The 19321-nt window shown below is 37.9% G+C and overlaps 1 protein-coding gene across 1 annotated transcript; it reads right to left on the bottom strand.

Annotated features, from left to right (window-relative positions):
- Window positions 1-1953: 1953 nt before the first annotated feature.
- Window positions 1954-14957, bottom strand: ednraa (endothelin receptor type Aa). The gene is made up of 8 exons (XM_024260030.2): window positions 14425-14957; window positions 13417-13916; window positions 11263-11390; window positions 9340-9538; window positions 5876-6028; window positions 5632-5765; window positions 4489-4597; window positions 1954-4170 (listed from the first exon to the last, which is right to left on the bottom strand). The coding sequence occupies exons 2-8, from the start codon at window positions 13879-13881 to the stop codon at window positions 4033-4035; spliced, it is 1326 nt and encodes a 441-aa protein (XP_024115798.1). The 5' UTR covers window positions 13882-13916; window positions 14425-14957; the 3' UTR covers window positions 1954-4032.
- Between the last annotated feature and the right edge of the window lie 4364 nt (window positions 14958-19321).

Genomic DNA, 19321 nt, shown 5'->3' on the forward strand with positions numbered 1-19321 from the left:
GTGGCATACACAGGGCATAGCTATGTAGGGGCAGGGTAGATAAACATGTTTTGTGTTCTGTGTGTGGGTCCCATCATGGACAACTTAGTCAAAGGCTTGTTCAGTGCTCTGTAGCAAACATGTAAAACAGCTCACAAAAATGATTGATCCGAGGACCTGAAAGGATCGATGCGGAGTGAAGGAGGAGACATGCTGTCTGATGGCTGGGATGTAAATCCTCGCCAAAAGCACATTGCAGCATCGGTTGTCAAAGGAGTAAACACTAAAAATGTTTAACATTTACTTATTTATCTTAAAGTGGCTGTCAGGAAATGTTGTGACTCACTGGAAGTGTTCCCGCTCAGCATTTACGCTCAGGAAGAACAACACTTAAGTTCAGTAAGCACTTTATCACGCTGATATCTCAATACAAAACAACTGAATTTAAATGTTTTTTTCTTCGTATTTAGTGGTAGTTTATTGGTGCAAAACAGGAAAATGCATCTAATTAAATATATATATAATTTTAAATGTATTTTTTGTCAGTAAAAATATTTACTATTGTTTTAAATGCACAGATTGAGGATTCACATTTTTAAAATAATCTTAAAATTTTTAAAAAAAGTCAAGATGACATTAAAGTATTTAAACTGGGATTATTCAATTAAAAATGAAACATTTGCAGAGATCACAAAAGGTGTTATTTAAGCTTTGAAATACAAGGGGAAAGGTTAAAGACAATATTTTTGCTGTCTTCTTTTCCTTTCTACCATCTTTTTGAAGAGTTATCTGCATCAGATAAAGAGATCAGATTTCACCGTCATATAAATATATCTTATATTTCATTAAACATTTGCTTTTTTTAACTATATTTGGAATACTATATTTCGTATTGTTATAGATTTACTACATGAGAACAAAAGTGAACGATCTCTGCTCAAAGAAGCACTACAGACCTCAGAGATCCAAAGTTATTTGTGTTTAAGCTTAATTCAATTCACTGTTGGCAGGAAAGAAGGTTCCCACCAAATTCCTGAAATAAAACCTCCCATTTCCACTCTCTGTGCATGTTTTTGTCACGGACTCATCTTTTTCAAAGCTTCACTGTCTTCCTCTCTATTTTTAATCATTTGCATCACTAAGTCATCATGACATTTTAAGGTTTTGACTGTTTTTCAAAGGCCGCTCTGTGCCATGATTTCATGCATATTTTTTAATGAAATTTATGAGCTGGCTGAGTTTTAACAACAACAGAACTATGTCTGATAAAGCCACAGCTGCTCCAGAGGTTTGTTGGTTCAGGGTGCTTATCAGCAGTGTATATGTACTGCACGGGTCTGGTTGCTATCCTTTTTTGACAGTAAAAAAGAGTGTAGCGCTGGGCTAATGACATGTATAAACACAGCTATGGGGCCTGTATGGTGAGTCCTCTCCATACACAACTTGTGATTTCCTTAAGTGATTAGAATAAAATGCCTCATTATTTATACTCTTTAGTGTTCACTGGATTCTTAATTTTAATGATTATATTTGCTTTTCCTTGTTTTCAGGAAAACTGAAAGGTAAATGATATGTTTCCGATTCCCGCCATCCAAGCTATTCACTTCCTCTCTGCTGACATGTGCAACCCCGAGGGCTCAGTTGCGGAGCAGGTCACAGTGCGCGCCAAATCACTTCCAGACGCCTCCTTCTCACAGGCTGGAAATGAAAAACACAAGGAGGCCTCCGTGATTTCTTGGAGGAAGCAGGGTGACAGCGGCATTAACTTCCTTGTTTGCTACAGTGAGTTCGGAGAGTGATTTATTGATCGAAGCAGCGTACTTAAGAGGAAGTTTACACGTATCCATGTCAAGAAAGGATCGACCTCAGGTTTTTACAAATTGCTTGGATGAGTGGTGGTGAACGAAGGCTAAACAGGCTTCAATTCAGTTTTGTCTGAGAAGTACACACAGTCGTGTCCACGAGAAGACTTCCAAACTCTCACAAGTTTATTCACATGAGAAATATAAAAACAGAATTAGGCTGCATATAGCTTAACATGATGTCTATATATATATATATATATATACATGGGGAAAAAAATTCTTAAAAACTTCCAAAAGTTCCACTTTGATCATTTTTTTAAACTACAATAAGCGCTTCCAGTGGTCTTTTAATTATGGTTATTCTGTTTTTTGGGCAATTAAATAGGCGAAATCTGCAGACCCAGGGAGGTTAATCAGAAATTCACCACTGAGTTGAGGGTGGGAGTATTAGCGCAGAGTGAGGCTTCTTTCGTTTCCCATGATCCCTTTGTTTACTTTCTCTTGCACTAGCTTACAGGCTCTAACAAGCTAGAATTAGCGGTGCAACAAAAATGCAATATTAGAGCTATCCAGACGTGCAGTTTTGAGCCAGATACCAGCTCAGATGAGAAAAATGAAGACATTAATGGATCTATTTGTCTGCAAGTGGATGCATCGGAATGAAGAGGAGCAGGAATCTTGTGGCCTGCCGATTGTAGCTTCAACTACAGACTTTTTTAACTCCATTTTGTGATTCACAACAATTTAAATAAAGAAATACTCAGAAACTCACTTTCAATTTTAATTATTTTTTCATAAATGTCCTCTATTATGAGAAAAATGCTACAAGAACAAGCTAAAACACCAAAAACACATGAAAAATGGTGGCTAGTATGATTTCTTTTTAAAAAAAATCTAACTGCTTTCAACTAAAACAATTCTGATCACTTTTTGACAAGTTCCTCTATATTGTTTCTCAATTTAGTTTGTAAATGAATGTGGCACAACAATTTTTGCAAAAAGGAAAAAAAATATGAGCAGAGACCAAAGCTTACAGACAGTCAACAAAAATGTAACTACTGTCACTTGTGACCCATTTGCTGTCAGATCTTGTTTTTTCAAACAAATATCTATTAAAGTAAGTTAAAATCAATAATGAATGGTTCTGCTCTTGCTTAAAGGTTTGATCAATCCTTGACCTATTTATAGAAAAGAACAAAAGACTGAGATTGCATTGTTGTTAAAAAATGATATAAAATTACATTTTTTGCAAATTTCATTTGAAGTTTTTATGTTTTTCGAAGCATTTCCCACCTGTGTCATTACAAAAGTAACACGATTGAGTTACACACTATTGCGGAAATATAACACTTTATAAAAGTGAATATTAAAGATATATTCGGTACATTATCACAAGCTTAAATGACTCAATGACTGATAATACAAGTGGTTCACAGTTCCTGACTGTTTTTAGTGGGATAGCATAAAAACTAAATGTAAATACAAAATTTGTGTTAATATTACGGAGAGTTTTTTTTTTTTTGTCTTCAATGAAAACATGCTATGAAGACTTGCCGCCTGTTTCTGGATTTATATTCAGGTTCAACATATTCACGTCTTTTATCCTTCAGTTTGGATAAGAAGATGTGTAGTGGTCAGTTGATTTTATATTAAACTAAAGTTTTTTTTTAAAATTCCCTTTTCATTATGAATTAATTTAACATTTTCATGAATCCGTCTCTTTTGGTTGGTGTTCATGGACACTTTTCTGAGTTTTCTTGACAAATCAGAAAAAAAAATGGAGTTCAAACTGAACTTCACACCACAATCGGTTCATGAAAACGAAAACTGTTCACAACCGCAGATCTCTGATTATGAAAGCGACATGCAACAAGAATCATCAGCGTTCATTTCGGCGTTCATCATTAATGAGTGGTGAAGTAAGCCGTGGGAACGGCTTCCCTGGGTCGTCAGCCTCTGACAGCAGTCATCCAGCCTCGTATCCTTCCCGGTGGTGCTGCCCTTTACAGGAATAGCAGTCTGCCTCCTGGAGGGAAGTCATTTATAGAGTTCAGCTGCATCCCCTGAAAGACCGTTCCTCCCCATCCTGCTGTGTCTTTTTTCTAGCCCCAACGTCAATGTTCGTGGGTGTGGGAACACAAATGTTTTTTTTTTTGCTTTTACAGGGGCATGTAGCCAATTTGCAGTTTCTTGGAGAGCACAAACAATAAAGTTCTTGTATGTTTCCAGAAAGACGTTGAACAAGCTGTCAGTTGCTGTCCTTCCTGAAGCTGCGGTCCGTGTTGATGTTGTTGGGTTCTGGGCTTTTGCACTGGATGCTGGTGCCATTGACGGCTCCAATGCTGCTCTGTTGGTTATCAGAATAACACCAGCAGCACAAGCACGACTTGAAGAACATGCGAAAAAGGAGAAAGAGAACATTTCATCACGGCACTGTTTGTTTTAAGGTTTTTTTTCCCACATTTGTGGAGCTGGAGTGGCTCTTTTGCTCCCACAAAGCTCCTCTAACATGCAACCTGGTTTATCTCCAGCCTCAATCCCTTGACAGGGATTTGCAGTGTGTGACTCCATGCTATAAAGTGACTTCATATTTCACCCGACATGTTGCTTGAAGATTTTCCTCGCCTGCATGACCTCTGAGTCGTGAAGATAAAGTTGTCTTAAAGTTTTAGTGTCTTTGTAATAATAAACATGAGTACGATACCTTAAAGCAGTTTTTGAACTTCTTGCTGACAAAGTAAAGTATAATGGGATTGATGCACGAGTTGATGGTTGCCAGGTTGATGCCGAAGTAATCCAGGATCAACAAGAAACTGGAAAAAAAAAGAACACAATCAGGTCACATTTGCATACATGTCATGTTTAGTGGTTTGGCTTTTTTTTCCCACTAACCCAATAACATCAGGTTTTAGTTACTAATCATCTACAGCTGTTTCAGCTTCTCAACCTCCTCAGTTTCAGTTACCTCATGTCTTATCTCATGTCTGGTTTTGCCTTGTTGTGGTGGATATTCTTTTAAGTCATGTTCTGTTTTCATGCTGTCTGGTTTTCCATCACAAGCGTTTCAGGACAAAAACAAATGATTATTGCTGTGCATTTTTTCTTTTTTTTCTTGTACAGATTCATAAACTGCTGGAAAACCTACTTTTATTGACCTAATGGACAGTTGAGGTATGTTGAAGAGACCTTGTCCAAATTAGACTTTGCTTCAAAACTACTTGAGGAACAAAATTGGTTCTCCAGCTACTCATCCTTAACACTCTGGTCATATTTTGATCTATTTTAAAAGTGTCCCCATTGGTCTTTTAATCATAATTATGCTGTTTTATTAATGCAAATATTATATTATATTATTATATTAATATAATATTTTTGTTTTTTACTGAATTTCCCTGCGGGGATAAATAAAGTTAATAAATAAAGTTAATCTTGAAATCCAAAAACAAGTGTTGTTTTCCAGGACATAGTTTCTGCAGAGTGGCATTAGTTCATTAGAAAATCATCTCTGAGTTGTGGGCAGGACCGTTGGTGGGAGCTACCCCGCCCCCTTTTCCCTCCCTGTTGCTGAGAGCTCAGATAGCCCTACATCACATAAAAAACAAATATTTTTCAAACTGCATTTTATCATCTACTCCTGATATACAACTATTAGAATATACAAAAATCAGAAATGCATTTTTTAGCTAAATCATCTCTAAATATGTCCACCAACATCTGAACAATTGTACAAGAACATGTTAAAAACACGGTTTTCATCAGATCTTAAAACAACAAATTTTTATTGTCATTCTTGATAAAAATGTAAGCCTTAATAAACTTTTTAGTTGATGCTTCAGCGCAGACTCACTTAAGCAGCTCACAGCGCATCTTATCATTCTGGTGGTAGACCATCTTCTTAAGAATCCTGCTCAGGTGAAGTGGGAACCAGCAGAGGGCAAAGATGAGCACCAGGCAGAAGACCGCTTTCGCCACCTCCCTCCTCTTCAAAAAGGCATAAAACAATCAATGAACATAATATAATGAACGTATTTAACTCCTTAATCAAATGTAGTGACGTCTCAGGAATTGACTTGTTGATGTTTATTACTCACCTGCTTGAGGTGCTCACTGAGCGCGATCCGGAGGCTGCCTTTCCTGTGGTTGAGCATCTCACAGGTCATCAGAGTGTAAAAGACAGCCGTGCAAATCAGCGGAACACAAAAGTAAAAGCCAAAAAGCCACCAGTCCTTTGCGTTTGTATAGGCCTAAAGGGAGACGAGAACATTGTTACAATTGATTGTAAACAAAATCATTTTTTTTACAGTTTTTCCTTCAACCCAAAATGCCATTATTTCAAATCACATTGCACTTCACATAGCAAAAAATCTAAGTTAAAAAATTCTGGCATTGCACCACAGAACTTTACTTTTTCAATGTTGGGTACCCTTTAACTTCTTGAATTTTAACAAGAAGGCTTGAAAACACTTATGAAAATCAGTTTAGAGATTTTTAAAATGGTCAACTCTTAGATCAGATCCTAATTCTTCCCTTACCCCTCCAAGTTAAGGGTTATTTGTAGGGAAAGGGATGTCAGAAATGTTTTTTAAGGGTGGAGTGCATTGACTGGATTTTCACATATGTCAATGGTAGAGCGAAGGGATTTTGAGTTCTGGATGCTCTGAAGCACAGAAGATTACATTTTAATGTAAGTAAAGACTTTTTGTTTTAGCATGGCTTTTTAAAGTTATAAAAATTAGCTGGTAGCTGAGCGCTAACGTAGATGATCAGCGAATATTGATGCCGTCCATTTTTAAAGACGTCCAATTCCCCCCCAATCCCTGGGTATGTTCGAATTCCTTCCCTACTCACTATGTAGTGCGCTTTACGGTGTGTTTGTCATTTTTAAGTTCTGCTCAAATCTACAGTTCCAAGATTGAGCCCCTTAGAAATTTCCCAGAAGTCTTTGCGAAAAACCAGTGGGCATCAACGCTCACTACATTAGTGGATATAGACCACAATGCATTGCAGTCAAACAATTTTAGCAAAAAAAAAAGTTGAAATACAAATTTTTTATGAACATTCCACATTTTTATCATGAGAACACAATGAAGTCACAAGTAGACATTTTAAAATATTCATATTGATTAGATTTTCCCTCCGTGAAACTGATGACATCATATCTGCTGTTTAAAAAATGACAAAAAAGTAGTCGGTATGGTGTCCGAATTGCTTTAAAAATCCAGATATTCGCACACTATCTAGTTTTATTGTAGTTAGGGATTAGGGTGGGTTTTTGGAGATTCATGGATTGTAAAAGCAATTCAGACACCATGCTTACTATTTTTTTTTATTTTTTAAATAGCGGTCATGACATCACCAATCCCATGAAGAGAAAATTGAATCAATACAAACATTTTACGATGCTTACATAAAATTCCCTTGTGTTCTGATGATGAAAATATTGATTGTTTGTTAAAAGAATTACATTTAAACACTTTTTTTCTTCGCATAAATTGTTTAAACGCAATGCATTGTGGTCTACATTTACTAATGACTTCTGGGAAATTTCTACGGCACTGGATTTTGGAATTGTAGATTCAGACAGCACTATAAAATGGCGAATGCACTATATAGTACGCTATATAGCTAATTGGGAAGGAATTCGGACATATTTGAAGTAAAGCCGTAGAGGTAGAATTTGGATTCTACCCAATAAAACTATTTTTAATTATTTTTTAGTTTCTGCCAAATCAGGTTAAGTAAAGTCACCACATTCTTTCCCTGATAAAAGAAAAAAGCCAACCTTTAACCGAATTAACCAATAAGAATCTAATCATAAATTTCATTTATTGATTGTTATCAAACATCTGTGAAGTTCAAATAGTTCAACACTCATTAATAGGGTTTTTATTAAAAAAAAAAACAAATTTGTCAAGTTTTGCACACCACCACATTTTCTTATATATTTTTTTCCTTTTATTTATTCACATTTTTCATCATCACTTTCTTAAAAAAAACGCTGTTTCATGAAAGGAGCTTCATGTTTTTGAGTTCAACAGGCAGTGATATCTGGTAGAGATTACTCTGGTCCTGTACACATGGAGCCGTCCATGTGGTTCAGCTTAAAGTCCTCGGCTTCAGTAATTGCACGAGGCCTGCAATCAATTATGGGCTCTGAGGTTGTTAAAGGGCCATAATCTAAAAGTGAAGGAAAGTTGAGTGAAAGCTGATACTTCACTCAAAATGTTTACTGCATTCATGAATTCATGAAAAAAAAGAAGACATTGCTTTCTCAGAGCTGATCTCTAGACCTATTAATGCAAATATGCATCAAACCATTTTGGCTGCAAATTTAACTCAATTTAGTTTCAACTTGAAAGCCAAAACAGCTGATTTTTTTAATTTATTTTTTTATTCATAGCTGGAAATAAATTCAGGCATCAAGGGGTTACATTGATTTATTTCATTACATAACATTTAACTCTATAAGCTAACATTCAAAACGCTCTGATTTGGGACAAACTTGAAATATTGTATTTTTTCTTGTTTTTGTGTTGAGGACATTAACATTGTTGTTCTAATATAACTCAAAATTGAACATATTGACGACGGATAATGCGTGCATTCAGTTAGACGGAGACACAAACCTTAAATTGCACTTCAGCTTTAAGTTTTTGCTTCACTATTCTCTCATTAATTCAGTAAAATCAAGTTTTTTCTCCACTATAATCACCTTTTCATTCTTTTTCAGCACATCTTGGTTTAATCCATTCCAGAATTTTTTCGTGGTGAATTTCTTCCCGATGTAACTCAGGTCTCTCTAGGATTCCCACAGACTTTCAGGGGAGATTGATATTAATCACATTAGATACCTGATGTGAACACAAAAATATCTTGAGTTGTATTAAATTTAAAAAGAAAAAAGTTTTTGATCAAGGACTAATGATTAGTCAAAAAGTCGGCTTTTCCGTCAAACTGTTATTTTAACACTAAAAAAGGCAATTTGCTTTAGATTTATCCTTAGTTTTGAAACTAACTTGCGGCACTTTTTAGGGCTGTACAAGTAGTAATACGATCATATTTTGCTTTAAGTCCTGTTTACAGGATTCCTCTTTTTTTTAGACGAGGTTAAAGATGTTAACCAGGAATTAGTGGAGACTCTTGAGTCTCAGGCTAAAGCAGTACGGCATTCATCTATGAGTCCTAGGGGTCTGCAGTGACAAAACACTTCAGATTTTTTTACTACTGGAGAACATTTTAAAGTGGGTTATAAAGCTAATATATACATCTTGTGCTTGTGGCAAGAATTCTCCTTCCATGGTTGGTGTCATCTTACTCCTAACCAAAAGTTTAACTTTGTAAAACACTGATCAAAACCTTTTGTACAATTTCAAAACATCTGACAAGAACTTTTATAGCAAACTTGAACATCTAAACACAGTAATTACAGAGCAGTTTGGGTCAACTTCCAGCTGTTTTTCATGTGGAAATATGAGCTGCTTGGAAGCACCCTGATCCTCATTTACTCCTGCGTGAATGTAGCAGAGGTTCTCATTCCAAAATGAGGCTTGCATACCTGCATGAACTTCGTCTTTGGGTTGAGCATGCAGGTGCGCATGGGGGTGTTGGTGTAGTTGAAGCTGACCATGTCAAAAACGATGGCTTCAGGAACCGCCAGGATGAGGGAGAGAACCCAAATGGACACGATCTCCACGACGGTGAGCAGAGGGATGCCGACTCCCTGCACTCTGCTCCAAGATGCTACAGCCCTGTACCTGTGCAGTTACAACATTTTTTGCACATTATCATGTGATTGCACACTTATGTGATGAACAGATAAAAAAAAATCTGATTTGCTTCTCGATTATCAAAGTTCACAACAGCAATTCCTTTTATTTAAATTCCTGGCACCACATCAAGCACAACAAACTGCTCTGTAAGCACACAATCAAAGTGTTAAAAATTCACGAGGGGAGATGATCAATTGTTTATTTTTAATATCCAATATTTATATTTTTGTAAAGCCTCCAAACAGACTGGCCCGTGTTGGCAGAGAGGTCTGTGCATTGGCTCCTGATTCCTATGCACCGAGTACTTGTTTGCTTGTTTGTTTCATTAATAGAAAGCACTTGTCGAAATGTTTTAGTAAAATCGTGCATCAAGATTTTATGGCAAAAACAATATATTTTTCATGACGCATTTGAATTTCTCTGTTGAACAACGTGGCAGCATTTATATTTCACTAAGTGGTAATGCATCCACCTTTTTCTCTTCCTACAACAAGGAAAAGATCCAAAAGGGACTGGTGCAGATTCAGAGATATGCTACACATTTCCTGGAAACACAGAGTAACAACTGTATTACAGTGTGCCCTGTTCTCCTAACAGAGGTCACTGGGACTGTCTGCATGCTTGAACCTTGGAGCCTGTTTAGAGTCGACCTTTTGTATTTGAGAGTGCATTAAATAGGATGACACTGAAATTTAGCATTGGAGGACCATTATTTATTCATTACAGAATTTCCCTAACGTTGCTTTCAAGAATAATACTTCCAGTGTAGGCAGAGCAACTTTAACACCACAAATAGAACTCACAGAGTACGTACTATGTATGAGATGCTGCACTGAAAAATACATTTACGCTAAAGATCAGGGATGAACTCAACAATGTTACATTTAAATTGAGAAATAAACATTTTTAATTTTATTTATCGTAATTAATAATCAAAAGAGCCTCCTGAAAGTTATTCTCTATCTGTGAAATATTTTTTTATTCAATTTAAAACAATGTTGTTTTGCTTAATTGAACCATAAAATTAGTTAGTTTGCCAATTTGTTAGGAAAAATAAAATCTGTGCTGAATTATTCTGGGCAACAATACTTGCTATTAGGACAGAATTAAAAGACCCAGGCCAAAGAAAACTGTGTTTTTAATGATTTTAACATGTTCTTGTAGCATTTTTCTCATGATGGAAGACACAAATAAAAATAATTTAGGATTAAAACTGCATTTATGAGTGTAAAAAAATAAATAAAATCCATTAACGTCTTCATCTTGAGCTCAGAATTGTAAAACTGGATGTTCTGATATTGATTGCTGTTTTGTTCTTTTGCTATGCTAATGTTAGCTTGCACTTGTGAGGGGCCATAAACTAGCGGGAGAGAGTAAACTAAGGAAATTAGCGGAAGCTAACCAATTCGTCAACGGCCCTGCCCACAACGCAGAGGGGATTTTCTAATGAGCTTCTGGAACTCTGCAGAAAATATGTCTTAAAAAACAACACAGGCTTTTGTTTTTGCTCAAAACTGCATAATCATAATTAAAAGACCACTAGAAACAATTTTACAGAAAATATATATAGTTGGAGTAGGACTTGATTTTCCACATGATTTGTATGTAGTTCCCACTGTGACAATGCTGCCATATAAGCTTTATAAAAAAAAAAAAAAAAAATGAAGTTGTCCATTTGCACGAAAAAGTCCTGATGTGAGGGCACTCACCTGTCCACACTGAGGGCACACAGGTTGAGGACCGTAATGCCCACAGAGGCCTTCTGCAGAAACGGCACCAACTTGCACAAGCACAGGCCAAAAGGGCTGTCATCAAACGGGAAACGTGAGGCCAGGAGCTGGATCACACAGAGGAATGCACTCAGACACTGTTTCTCAAGGGAACTTTTCATCACTGAGGACATTGAAAACACACATTTTATTCAATCATTGCTTGGATTTGAAAAGTAAGTTCCCAGACAGCCGGGATAAAAGTAATAAGGCTAAACAGAGCATGATGGTAAAAAGCTTTTACAAAATAGCAAATTATGAACAGAAAGCATAAAAAAAGTGAAAAGTTCTTACTTGTTGAGTTGTTGTTGAAATAGTTACAATATAATTATTCACAAGAGACAGAAGAAATATGCACTTTTGCGATGTGTCATCTCTTCATAAAAAACATGAACTCTGGTGGAAATTGAGCAAACCATTTCCTGTAATAATGACAGCTTGAATGGCTTAGAAACTCATTATTTTAATTCAGAAAAACTTTTACGATGACAGAAATTAAATCAAAGTTAGAGCAACTTGCATGTATTGCAGGAAAAAAGTTTTTTTTTCTTGATATGCTCTTTTCATTATATAAACAGACTGTACAATAATAATATTTATTTTGGATTATGGCTGAAATAAATAATTATATTTGTTTTATGGAAATTTCCTCCCAAATGACTTGGTGTTTCTAGAAAAATGTGCCCCTTTTTTTTATTTTGTAACTATTAATAAAGGATCACTTGAATCAAAAAGTGGCTTTGTTTACAGATTTTATACTTTTTTAAAAAACATTTTGTTGGGTTTGGTTGAAATTCATTAAAAAACACACCACAATTTCTTCTACCATTGAAAACTATTTTATTAACTGTATTTTCTTTACTTTTAAATCTGATTTGTTGAGTCAAATGACTGCCAAGAAGAATAATGTCAAGAATACAGAAAATCCATTTTTTCTTCTTTTTCAGATATTCTTTATAAAACAAGAACAAACAAAAACTATACAAGCTCTTCCTACAAATGTTGCAAAAAAAGTACATTTCATGCACACCTTTTTGTTCTTCTTTGACCCAAAGGGTTTTTTTCAAAGGGAAATCTTGCCAAAAAGGAAAAAGCAGGAAGCTTCAGGATTGGGAAAGCAGCTTTTTCTTTGTTTGTGAACAGACCGCCCCCCCCTCTCCCCATATGATCCTTGTTTCCTTTTTGCACATGTGTTACTCAGACCAAAAAAGTCACTTTGCCCTCAGAGTCCCGAGTTAATTTTAACCAGGTGGCTTTCCCATGTTTCCCTTCGCACAATGCCGTTCTTTAATGTGGCTCAAAAGATCCCGTTGACGGATCGCCGCGTTTTTCCATTGTTCTTCATTATTACGCAAATTCTGACAGTGTTTACAGGCATAAATCAGACCAAAGCAGGAGCCCTGCAATGATTCATCACATCTGTCACACAAACACTTCATATTTCAAAGCGTAAACAGAAGGGCTGCGAGTCACGCAAAACCGAGCGGTAGAGTGCTGGGCTCTCGTTTGCTAATTAAGGCCTGTTTTGATCTTGTGAATAATCATTTAGCCACTAACAAATATACAATCTAAAGTTTTCTGACAACTTACTGCAAGCTGCTTACTAAATGGAGCAAACCGAGACGCACAACGAGACGCACCAAGAATCTTTTTACCCCAATTGCTGCTTTTTTTTTTTTGAAAAGCATAAGTTTTGAGTTTACTTTTTGAAATTTTGTGGGTTTTGTGAGTTTAAAAATATCCCAAGAAGGCCTGAAAGTAAAACAAAAGAAAAAAAAAAGTAATAAAAAAGTTTGTAACTAATGTAGTGAGTAAAGAAGCCAACAGCGTGTGTGATTTAAGCCACCCTTGTCTTCATTGCTAATCTTTTCATATGATAAAGATAAGACTGATTATACTTTCCCGTCTATCTGCACACTCCCTCAGACCCCCTCCCACCCCCCTTTTTCCTGTCTGTAATATTCCATTTTATCTGTGTGTCAAGCTATTGTTGCTGCATTTCATCATGTCAACAGCCAGACCTGACACTCCCCGGAGGCCGAACTGAGGTTAAGACATCGATTAAACCCGCAGAAGTGCAGAGAAAAGCTGTACCTTGTATACGTTGATGGGTATATCAATGAAAATGTAGATGAGGTCGCCCAGGGCCAGGCTGGCGATGAGAGCATTGGGCCCATTCCTCATGCACTTATGCTGGTATATAATCCGCAGGAGGGTGGCGTTGCCGACCAATCCCACCACAAAAACGGCAATGGAGATGATGGTGTTGATGTACTTGAAATAGCTGTTGATGGACGGATTTATGGGGCACTTTGGGGGCTTTTTGCTAGTTTCGTTGGAGGAGTTGGATCTCAGAGCTTGAGTGTTATCGAGTCCTCCATGAGAGGGAACGCTGGGTCCTGCGCTGGGACTGACAGTGCTGTAGAAGTCTGGAGAATGGAGAGTGGCGTGGACCGCAAAGCCTGTGAGAGGGTCCTCAGCTTCATGGATTTGGCACAAACCCCCGGTCACCATAAGGACAAACAGAAACCCTGCTGGGTTGGCCATTGTCAGCATCATGGAGAGTTTTGATCGCAGATTGTCACAATGTGTCACTGGTGAGAAAGAAATAATATAATATAATGTAATATTTCTGTATTCTTCCAGTTTCTAATTTTAAAAGGTTTATGTGTGCAGTTATGAGCTTTTCTAGCTATGAAAAACTTCTCCAGGGCTGATTTCCAGTAAGCTGTGCAAAATGTAAGCATAAAGGATAAACACAAAACAGATGAGCAGCCTCATTCACTGAACAAAACACACGTTTTTCTCCGGTTTTTCATGACAAACTCCGGCCAGTTTATGCCAGGTAAAAAGAAGTTAAAAGTTTTAAACTTTCCGATCCAAAGTGCAGCCCTTTTCATCATGTCAGAGTACAGGCAACTCTTGTAGCCCAGAGTTCTTCCTGTTCAAAGTCCCTGCTGTCACCAAGTACACAAAGAACTATTTAGCAGCCAGCCCTTCAAGTAGCATCACAGTTTAGCATCAGCATGACACTGCTGGGATATGTGACAGCGCGCAAACTGATCTAGCCATAAATAATAAATACATTTGGTTTTCACCTACCGCTTCTAAAATGTCTGCCTGGCCCCCTTGGAAACCGTCAGGCAAACTTTCAGCTGAAGCCCCCAGACATCTGTATCACATCACATGAGTAATTAACGCACTATCAAAGCTGCATCGTATCCCACTTGGTTTGAGCAATGCACCCGTCTGCTCTGAGGTGCCTTCGCATTATGGCTCAGAGTTTCCTGTGGAGAGTTTGCAGTATGTCTAAGTGTACGTGCTCAAGTGTGTGTGTCTGTGAGGCTGTGTGTGTATCTGTGTGTGTCAGAGCACCAGCGAGACACTTTGACTGGGTGGGATAGCAAATCTCCACCTCCCTTTGGTAACAGACTGGGCCCCCTTTGGAAACATCAGCCCCCCTTGCTCCTTTTTCTCAGAGGCACCGCCTGCTGACAGTCATTTCCACCAGCAGCAATAACCACACACACAAACACACACCGACTGGAGCCACTGGGACCCCGATGCCCCTCCAATCTGTCCCTTCAACCAAAAGCCCTCCCACCTTCTCATCAATCCCCCTTTCACTCACATATTGTCACACGCTGCATTTTCACTAAAATGGTAGAAGACTGCAGGGAGAAGGACTACGATCCGTGTGCCCCCATGCTCGTTTCATCTGGGAAGAGGAAACCAAAGTCGCAACCATCAGTCACCCTCACTTTTACAATGCATCCTGGGTGGTCACATCACATTCCCTCACCATCATTTCACCTCCAGTCGATGTAAGGTAGAAAAACCTCTGTGCCAACTCCAGCTGCAAATTAACCTCCTCTCTACCAAGGATTGGAATGATGAAATATTTAATCAATGGCATTGATTTAAAAATTCCAAACACGAGAGTGCACTCAGCGATAATGAGAGATGTTGGGATTAATGCTGGAAGGAGATCGTTCATTGTCAGGGGCAAACAGTGTTCGTACTTCAATGTGCATTATGCTTTTCAAAATGGACCACTAATCATAATGGGAGCTGAGAGCAGGAAGAGCACTTCCACTGGAACTCTTTTGACACACAAAAAAGCTAACGCAGCAGCGCACGGAAACCATTTAATCATAAAATTTATGTGTGTATGGGAACGATATCTTAGCCATCAAAATATGATTGCGTTTAGAATCTATTTAGAAACAGACTCTGACATTCATTTCTAAACATGTTGATGTCTTAAACTGAATCAATGCTCTGATTTTTTGGGGGGGCGTGACCTGTGATAAAGCACTTGTATCGCAAAATTATTGATAGTAGGAATATTTCAAATCTTAAAAAAAGCACAAAAAATGATATTCTATCATGTCCTGTTTGGTCTATGATAAAACTACTAACCATAATAAAATATTTTAATAGAAAAAGAGAAGGGGGTTACTTTGTAAGGGGGATCCACCCAGGTGTTGTACAAAATCCCACAGACTTCTATTGAGAAATCATCAGCTATTACTCACTCATTCTGTTTGTCAGAATAACATTCTTGCTCTGATGTCTCTTTTTAACATGTTCTTAAACCTAATTTTTCTTTCATGATATATATTCTGTATTGTAACTTATTCCAGTTATACGAAGAGTACTTAAAATTGGATATCAGTGTTATGCGTTTTAGTGATCTTTAATATGAATGAGATATCAGCCATAGTTAAAATATTGATATTTAAGGGGTGGGAATAACAAAAAAGTTTTTTTTTTTCTGAATAGTAATGTATGTGCATTACTAACATACAATTGTTGAAATGTTTGTGCTTCATCAGAACTCTTTTTTCTGTTAAGACAAAATAATCTGAGATAATTTAGCATTATGAATCAAAAGTTTGTCACCTAATGACCCTAAACGCTGAGACTGCTGCTCTCCACTCGCTCATTCCAGTTTGAGACGACTACTGGCTGATCCCTTTTAGAAGAGTCACCTAACCCTAGAGTGCTCAGGTCCTTCTGATTTGCTTATTATACAAGTTTCCTGGCTTCAACAAATCTAATAAAAAACAATCATGATACTATCAGTTTTTCTGAGAGCTCCAAGAAGACCAATTGAGTTAGATTGGTGACAAACTAAATATGCTTGGCAAAGTAGACTGGAATACCAGGACAGGGAATTTGGGGAGTTATGAAAAAGTATTTTAGCTTAATCCAGCAACAATGTGCATTCCAACGGTTTTCATACCCTGAACTATTCATAAAGCTGCTTTTTCTTTTAAGTAGTGTCATGATAACATCAGAATTCATATAGTTTATTATCAGTAATGGTGCCTGCTGCTGGTTGTTAATATGTATTTTTGTTGTTTTTCAAGTATGCTTACATTCTGACTGTTTCGTTTGCAGGTACTTCTCCACATTGTGGCTTAATTGGGTAATACTAATATTTACCGGCATTAGAAATTAAAAGGATCGTGTTTTCTTTAATTGTAGTCATGAATTTCTCATAACTTCTGAATTAGTTACGGTCAGCACTTTTGAATATTTAGTTTATTGGAACGTGATTTGCTGACGCCATCTGATTTTTTCTGCTGCTTTTTTTTCCCCACTTTTTTTTTTTCAAAAGTCCTTTGAATGTTGGCAGCTTTTGTGACATTTTAACTTTTGAGGGGGGAGTGGAGTCTTTGTTAGTTAACCCATTAATATATAAATGATGAAACCTTTACCTGCTCCCAGTTGCCTTGGCTTTCATGTTGTTGTTGTGTTGTTGTTTGGATCGTAATCAGGTATTAATGCCATTCTGTCTGAACTCAAAGATGGCAGGCTGCCTGGTAATTCATATGCTTGTTCTCTGATGGCATCTGTCGAAGTGTGCTCTCTGCATATTGGTACATACCCTATGGGAAATTTCAATCCAGCCCCAGTCTGAGTGGGATGTAAGCAATTCCTTAACTGGGACACTTGCGTGAAAACAGAAAGAACAGTGCACAAGAGAGTCGGGAAGGGAGAGAAAGAGATGGAGAAGGATGGAAAGAGTGAATAAGTTTGAGGCCAATCCTACTGTGACAAGAAGCAGTGACAGAGTGAAGATGACTCTGTGTACTTCTTGGCTTCATTAATTTGGGACATATGGCTCACACAAACAAAAAAGTTATGGCAAATGAGAATATTAAAATGGGAAGGAATTGACTGGAGAATTTCTCATACAAACACTGTATACCCGGGAATCTGAGCTTGATTACACACAAAAGAAATGAGTGATACAAAGTTAGACGATTACTCAACAAGATGAATTCCTGTCAAAGATTCAGTGGTAATAGCTGAGAAGAAAAACTGCAGTTGTGTTCTGAAAGCAGGTTTGTTATAAAGTTTCAAAGGCTTTGAACACTTTGATTGAAAGAAGATGCGCTGTGGAAGCCATGGCAGCGAGGAATATGACTGTCAGAGCTACTGACACAAATTTGGAATTGTCAAAACCCTCATTTTGTTGGCTATTTTCAACTCTCTGTTTACCTCAAAACTAATGCACTGATAATCGAGCCTGTTGTTCTACATTTATTTTCATAGAGTTAGATATGTGACATATTTTGGACTAAAAAGTCTCAGTGAAAAAGGAAATGTCAAGCATATTAAGACGGAAAAATATATATTACTATCATAAAGTCTTAGTTTGATCTAGTCAAATTCACAAAACCTGTGTTGTTTTCTTGGACATAGTTGCTGCAGAGCAGCACAATTTCAAAAGAAATTTACCTCTGAGTCAAAAGCTTTGAGCCAAATATCAGCTCAGATGAGGAAAATGAAGGCATACATGGATCTAGTCGTCTACAGGTGGATGCATCTGAAGGGAGCAGGAACCTTGTGGTGCGCCGACTGTAGTACCTGTCACTATCCATCTATCCATCCATCTACTTCTGCTCTTGCGGGACCGGGTCAGGGGGGCAGCACTCTAAGCACAGATGCTCAGACTTCCCTCTCCCTGGTCACTTCCTCCAAGTCCTCTGGGGGGACCCTGAGGCACTCCCAGGCCGAGAGACCTAGTCTCTCCAGCGTATCTTAGGTCTTCTCTGGGGCGTCCGCCCAGTTGGACATGATCGGAACACCTCTCCAGGGAGGCGTCCAGGAGAGATTTGGACCAGATGCTCGAACCACCTCAACTGGCATCTCTCAGTGTGGAGAAGAAACGGCTCTACTCCAAGCTCTCTCTGGGTGACTATCTCTAAGGAGCGCCCAGCCATCCTCTGGAGGAAGCTAATTTCGTCCACTTGTGGTCGGAATCTCGTTCGTACGGTCATGACCCAGAGCTCATGACCATAGGTGAGTACTGGAACGAAGATCGACCGGTAAATGGAGAGCTTTGGTTTCTGGCTCAGCTCTCGACATAACGTTGGATGCCGCTCCAACCCGCCTGTTAATCTCACGCTCCGATATTCCCTCACTCATGAACAAGACCCCAATGTATTTAAACTCCTCCACCTGAGGCAGGAGCACTCCACCCATCAAGAGAGGGCAAACCACCTTTCTTATCCATGTCACTGTTACAAGCTTTTTCCAATATATTTTTTTTCACAACAATTTGACTAAAGAAATACTCAGAAATGCAGTTTTAATCTTTATTTTCTTTATTCTTGTCTTCAGTCATGAGAAAATGCTCCAAGAACATGTTACAAACATGAATGGGTCTTTAACTACTGCAGCATACCAACGGTAAAATCTGTGCTACGGCTTGTTTTTAAGACATTTCCTCTCCAGTAACTGGGGCTCTCTTTTAACTGTATGGCGCCGAGATATTTTGCACTCAAAGATATCTAACCGTTCCTGTTTAATATCTTGGAGCTGCATTCCCACCAGACATCACTTTTCAAACCCCAAACTCAAGCCGCTCTATTGGATGACTCATGCTTGCCTGCATAAGTAATCCCAGATGAAACCCGCGAGGAGGTCAGACTGGGCATGAATGTGGGAGAGCGGCTGGTAATTTAAACATCATCCACTTTAA

The sequence above is a fragment of the Oryzias melastigma genome, linkage group LG1, assembly GCF_002922805.2.
Source record: "Oryzias melastigma strain HK-1 linkage group LG1, ASM292280v2, whole genome shotgun sequence".
In the NCBI taxonomy this organism is placed as follows: Eukaryota; Metazoa; Chordata; class Actinopteri; order Beloniformes; family Adrianichthyidae; genus Oryzias; species Oryzias melastigma.

What these genes read in the sequence shown, in the direction of transcription:
- ednraa (XM_024260030.2), bottom strand. Translation starts at nt 13,881, where the DNA reads ATGATGCTGACAATGGCCAACCCAGCAGGGTTTCTGTTTGTCCTTATG. An exon ending in CAAAGACGAAGTTCATGCAG is followed by an intron (nt 6,029 to 9,339) that starts GTATGCAAGCCT and finishes GTCTCCCTTTAG; the next exon opens with GCCTATACAAACGCAAAGGA. An exon ending in AGTTCAAAAACTGCTTTAAG is followed by an intron (nt 4,171 to 4,488) that starts GTATCGTACTCA and finishes ATGTTCTTCAAG; the next exon opens with TCGTGCTTGTGCTGCTGGTG.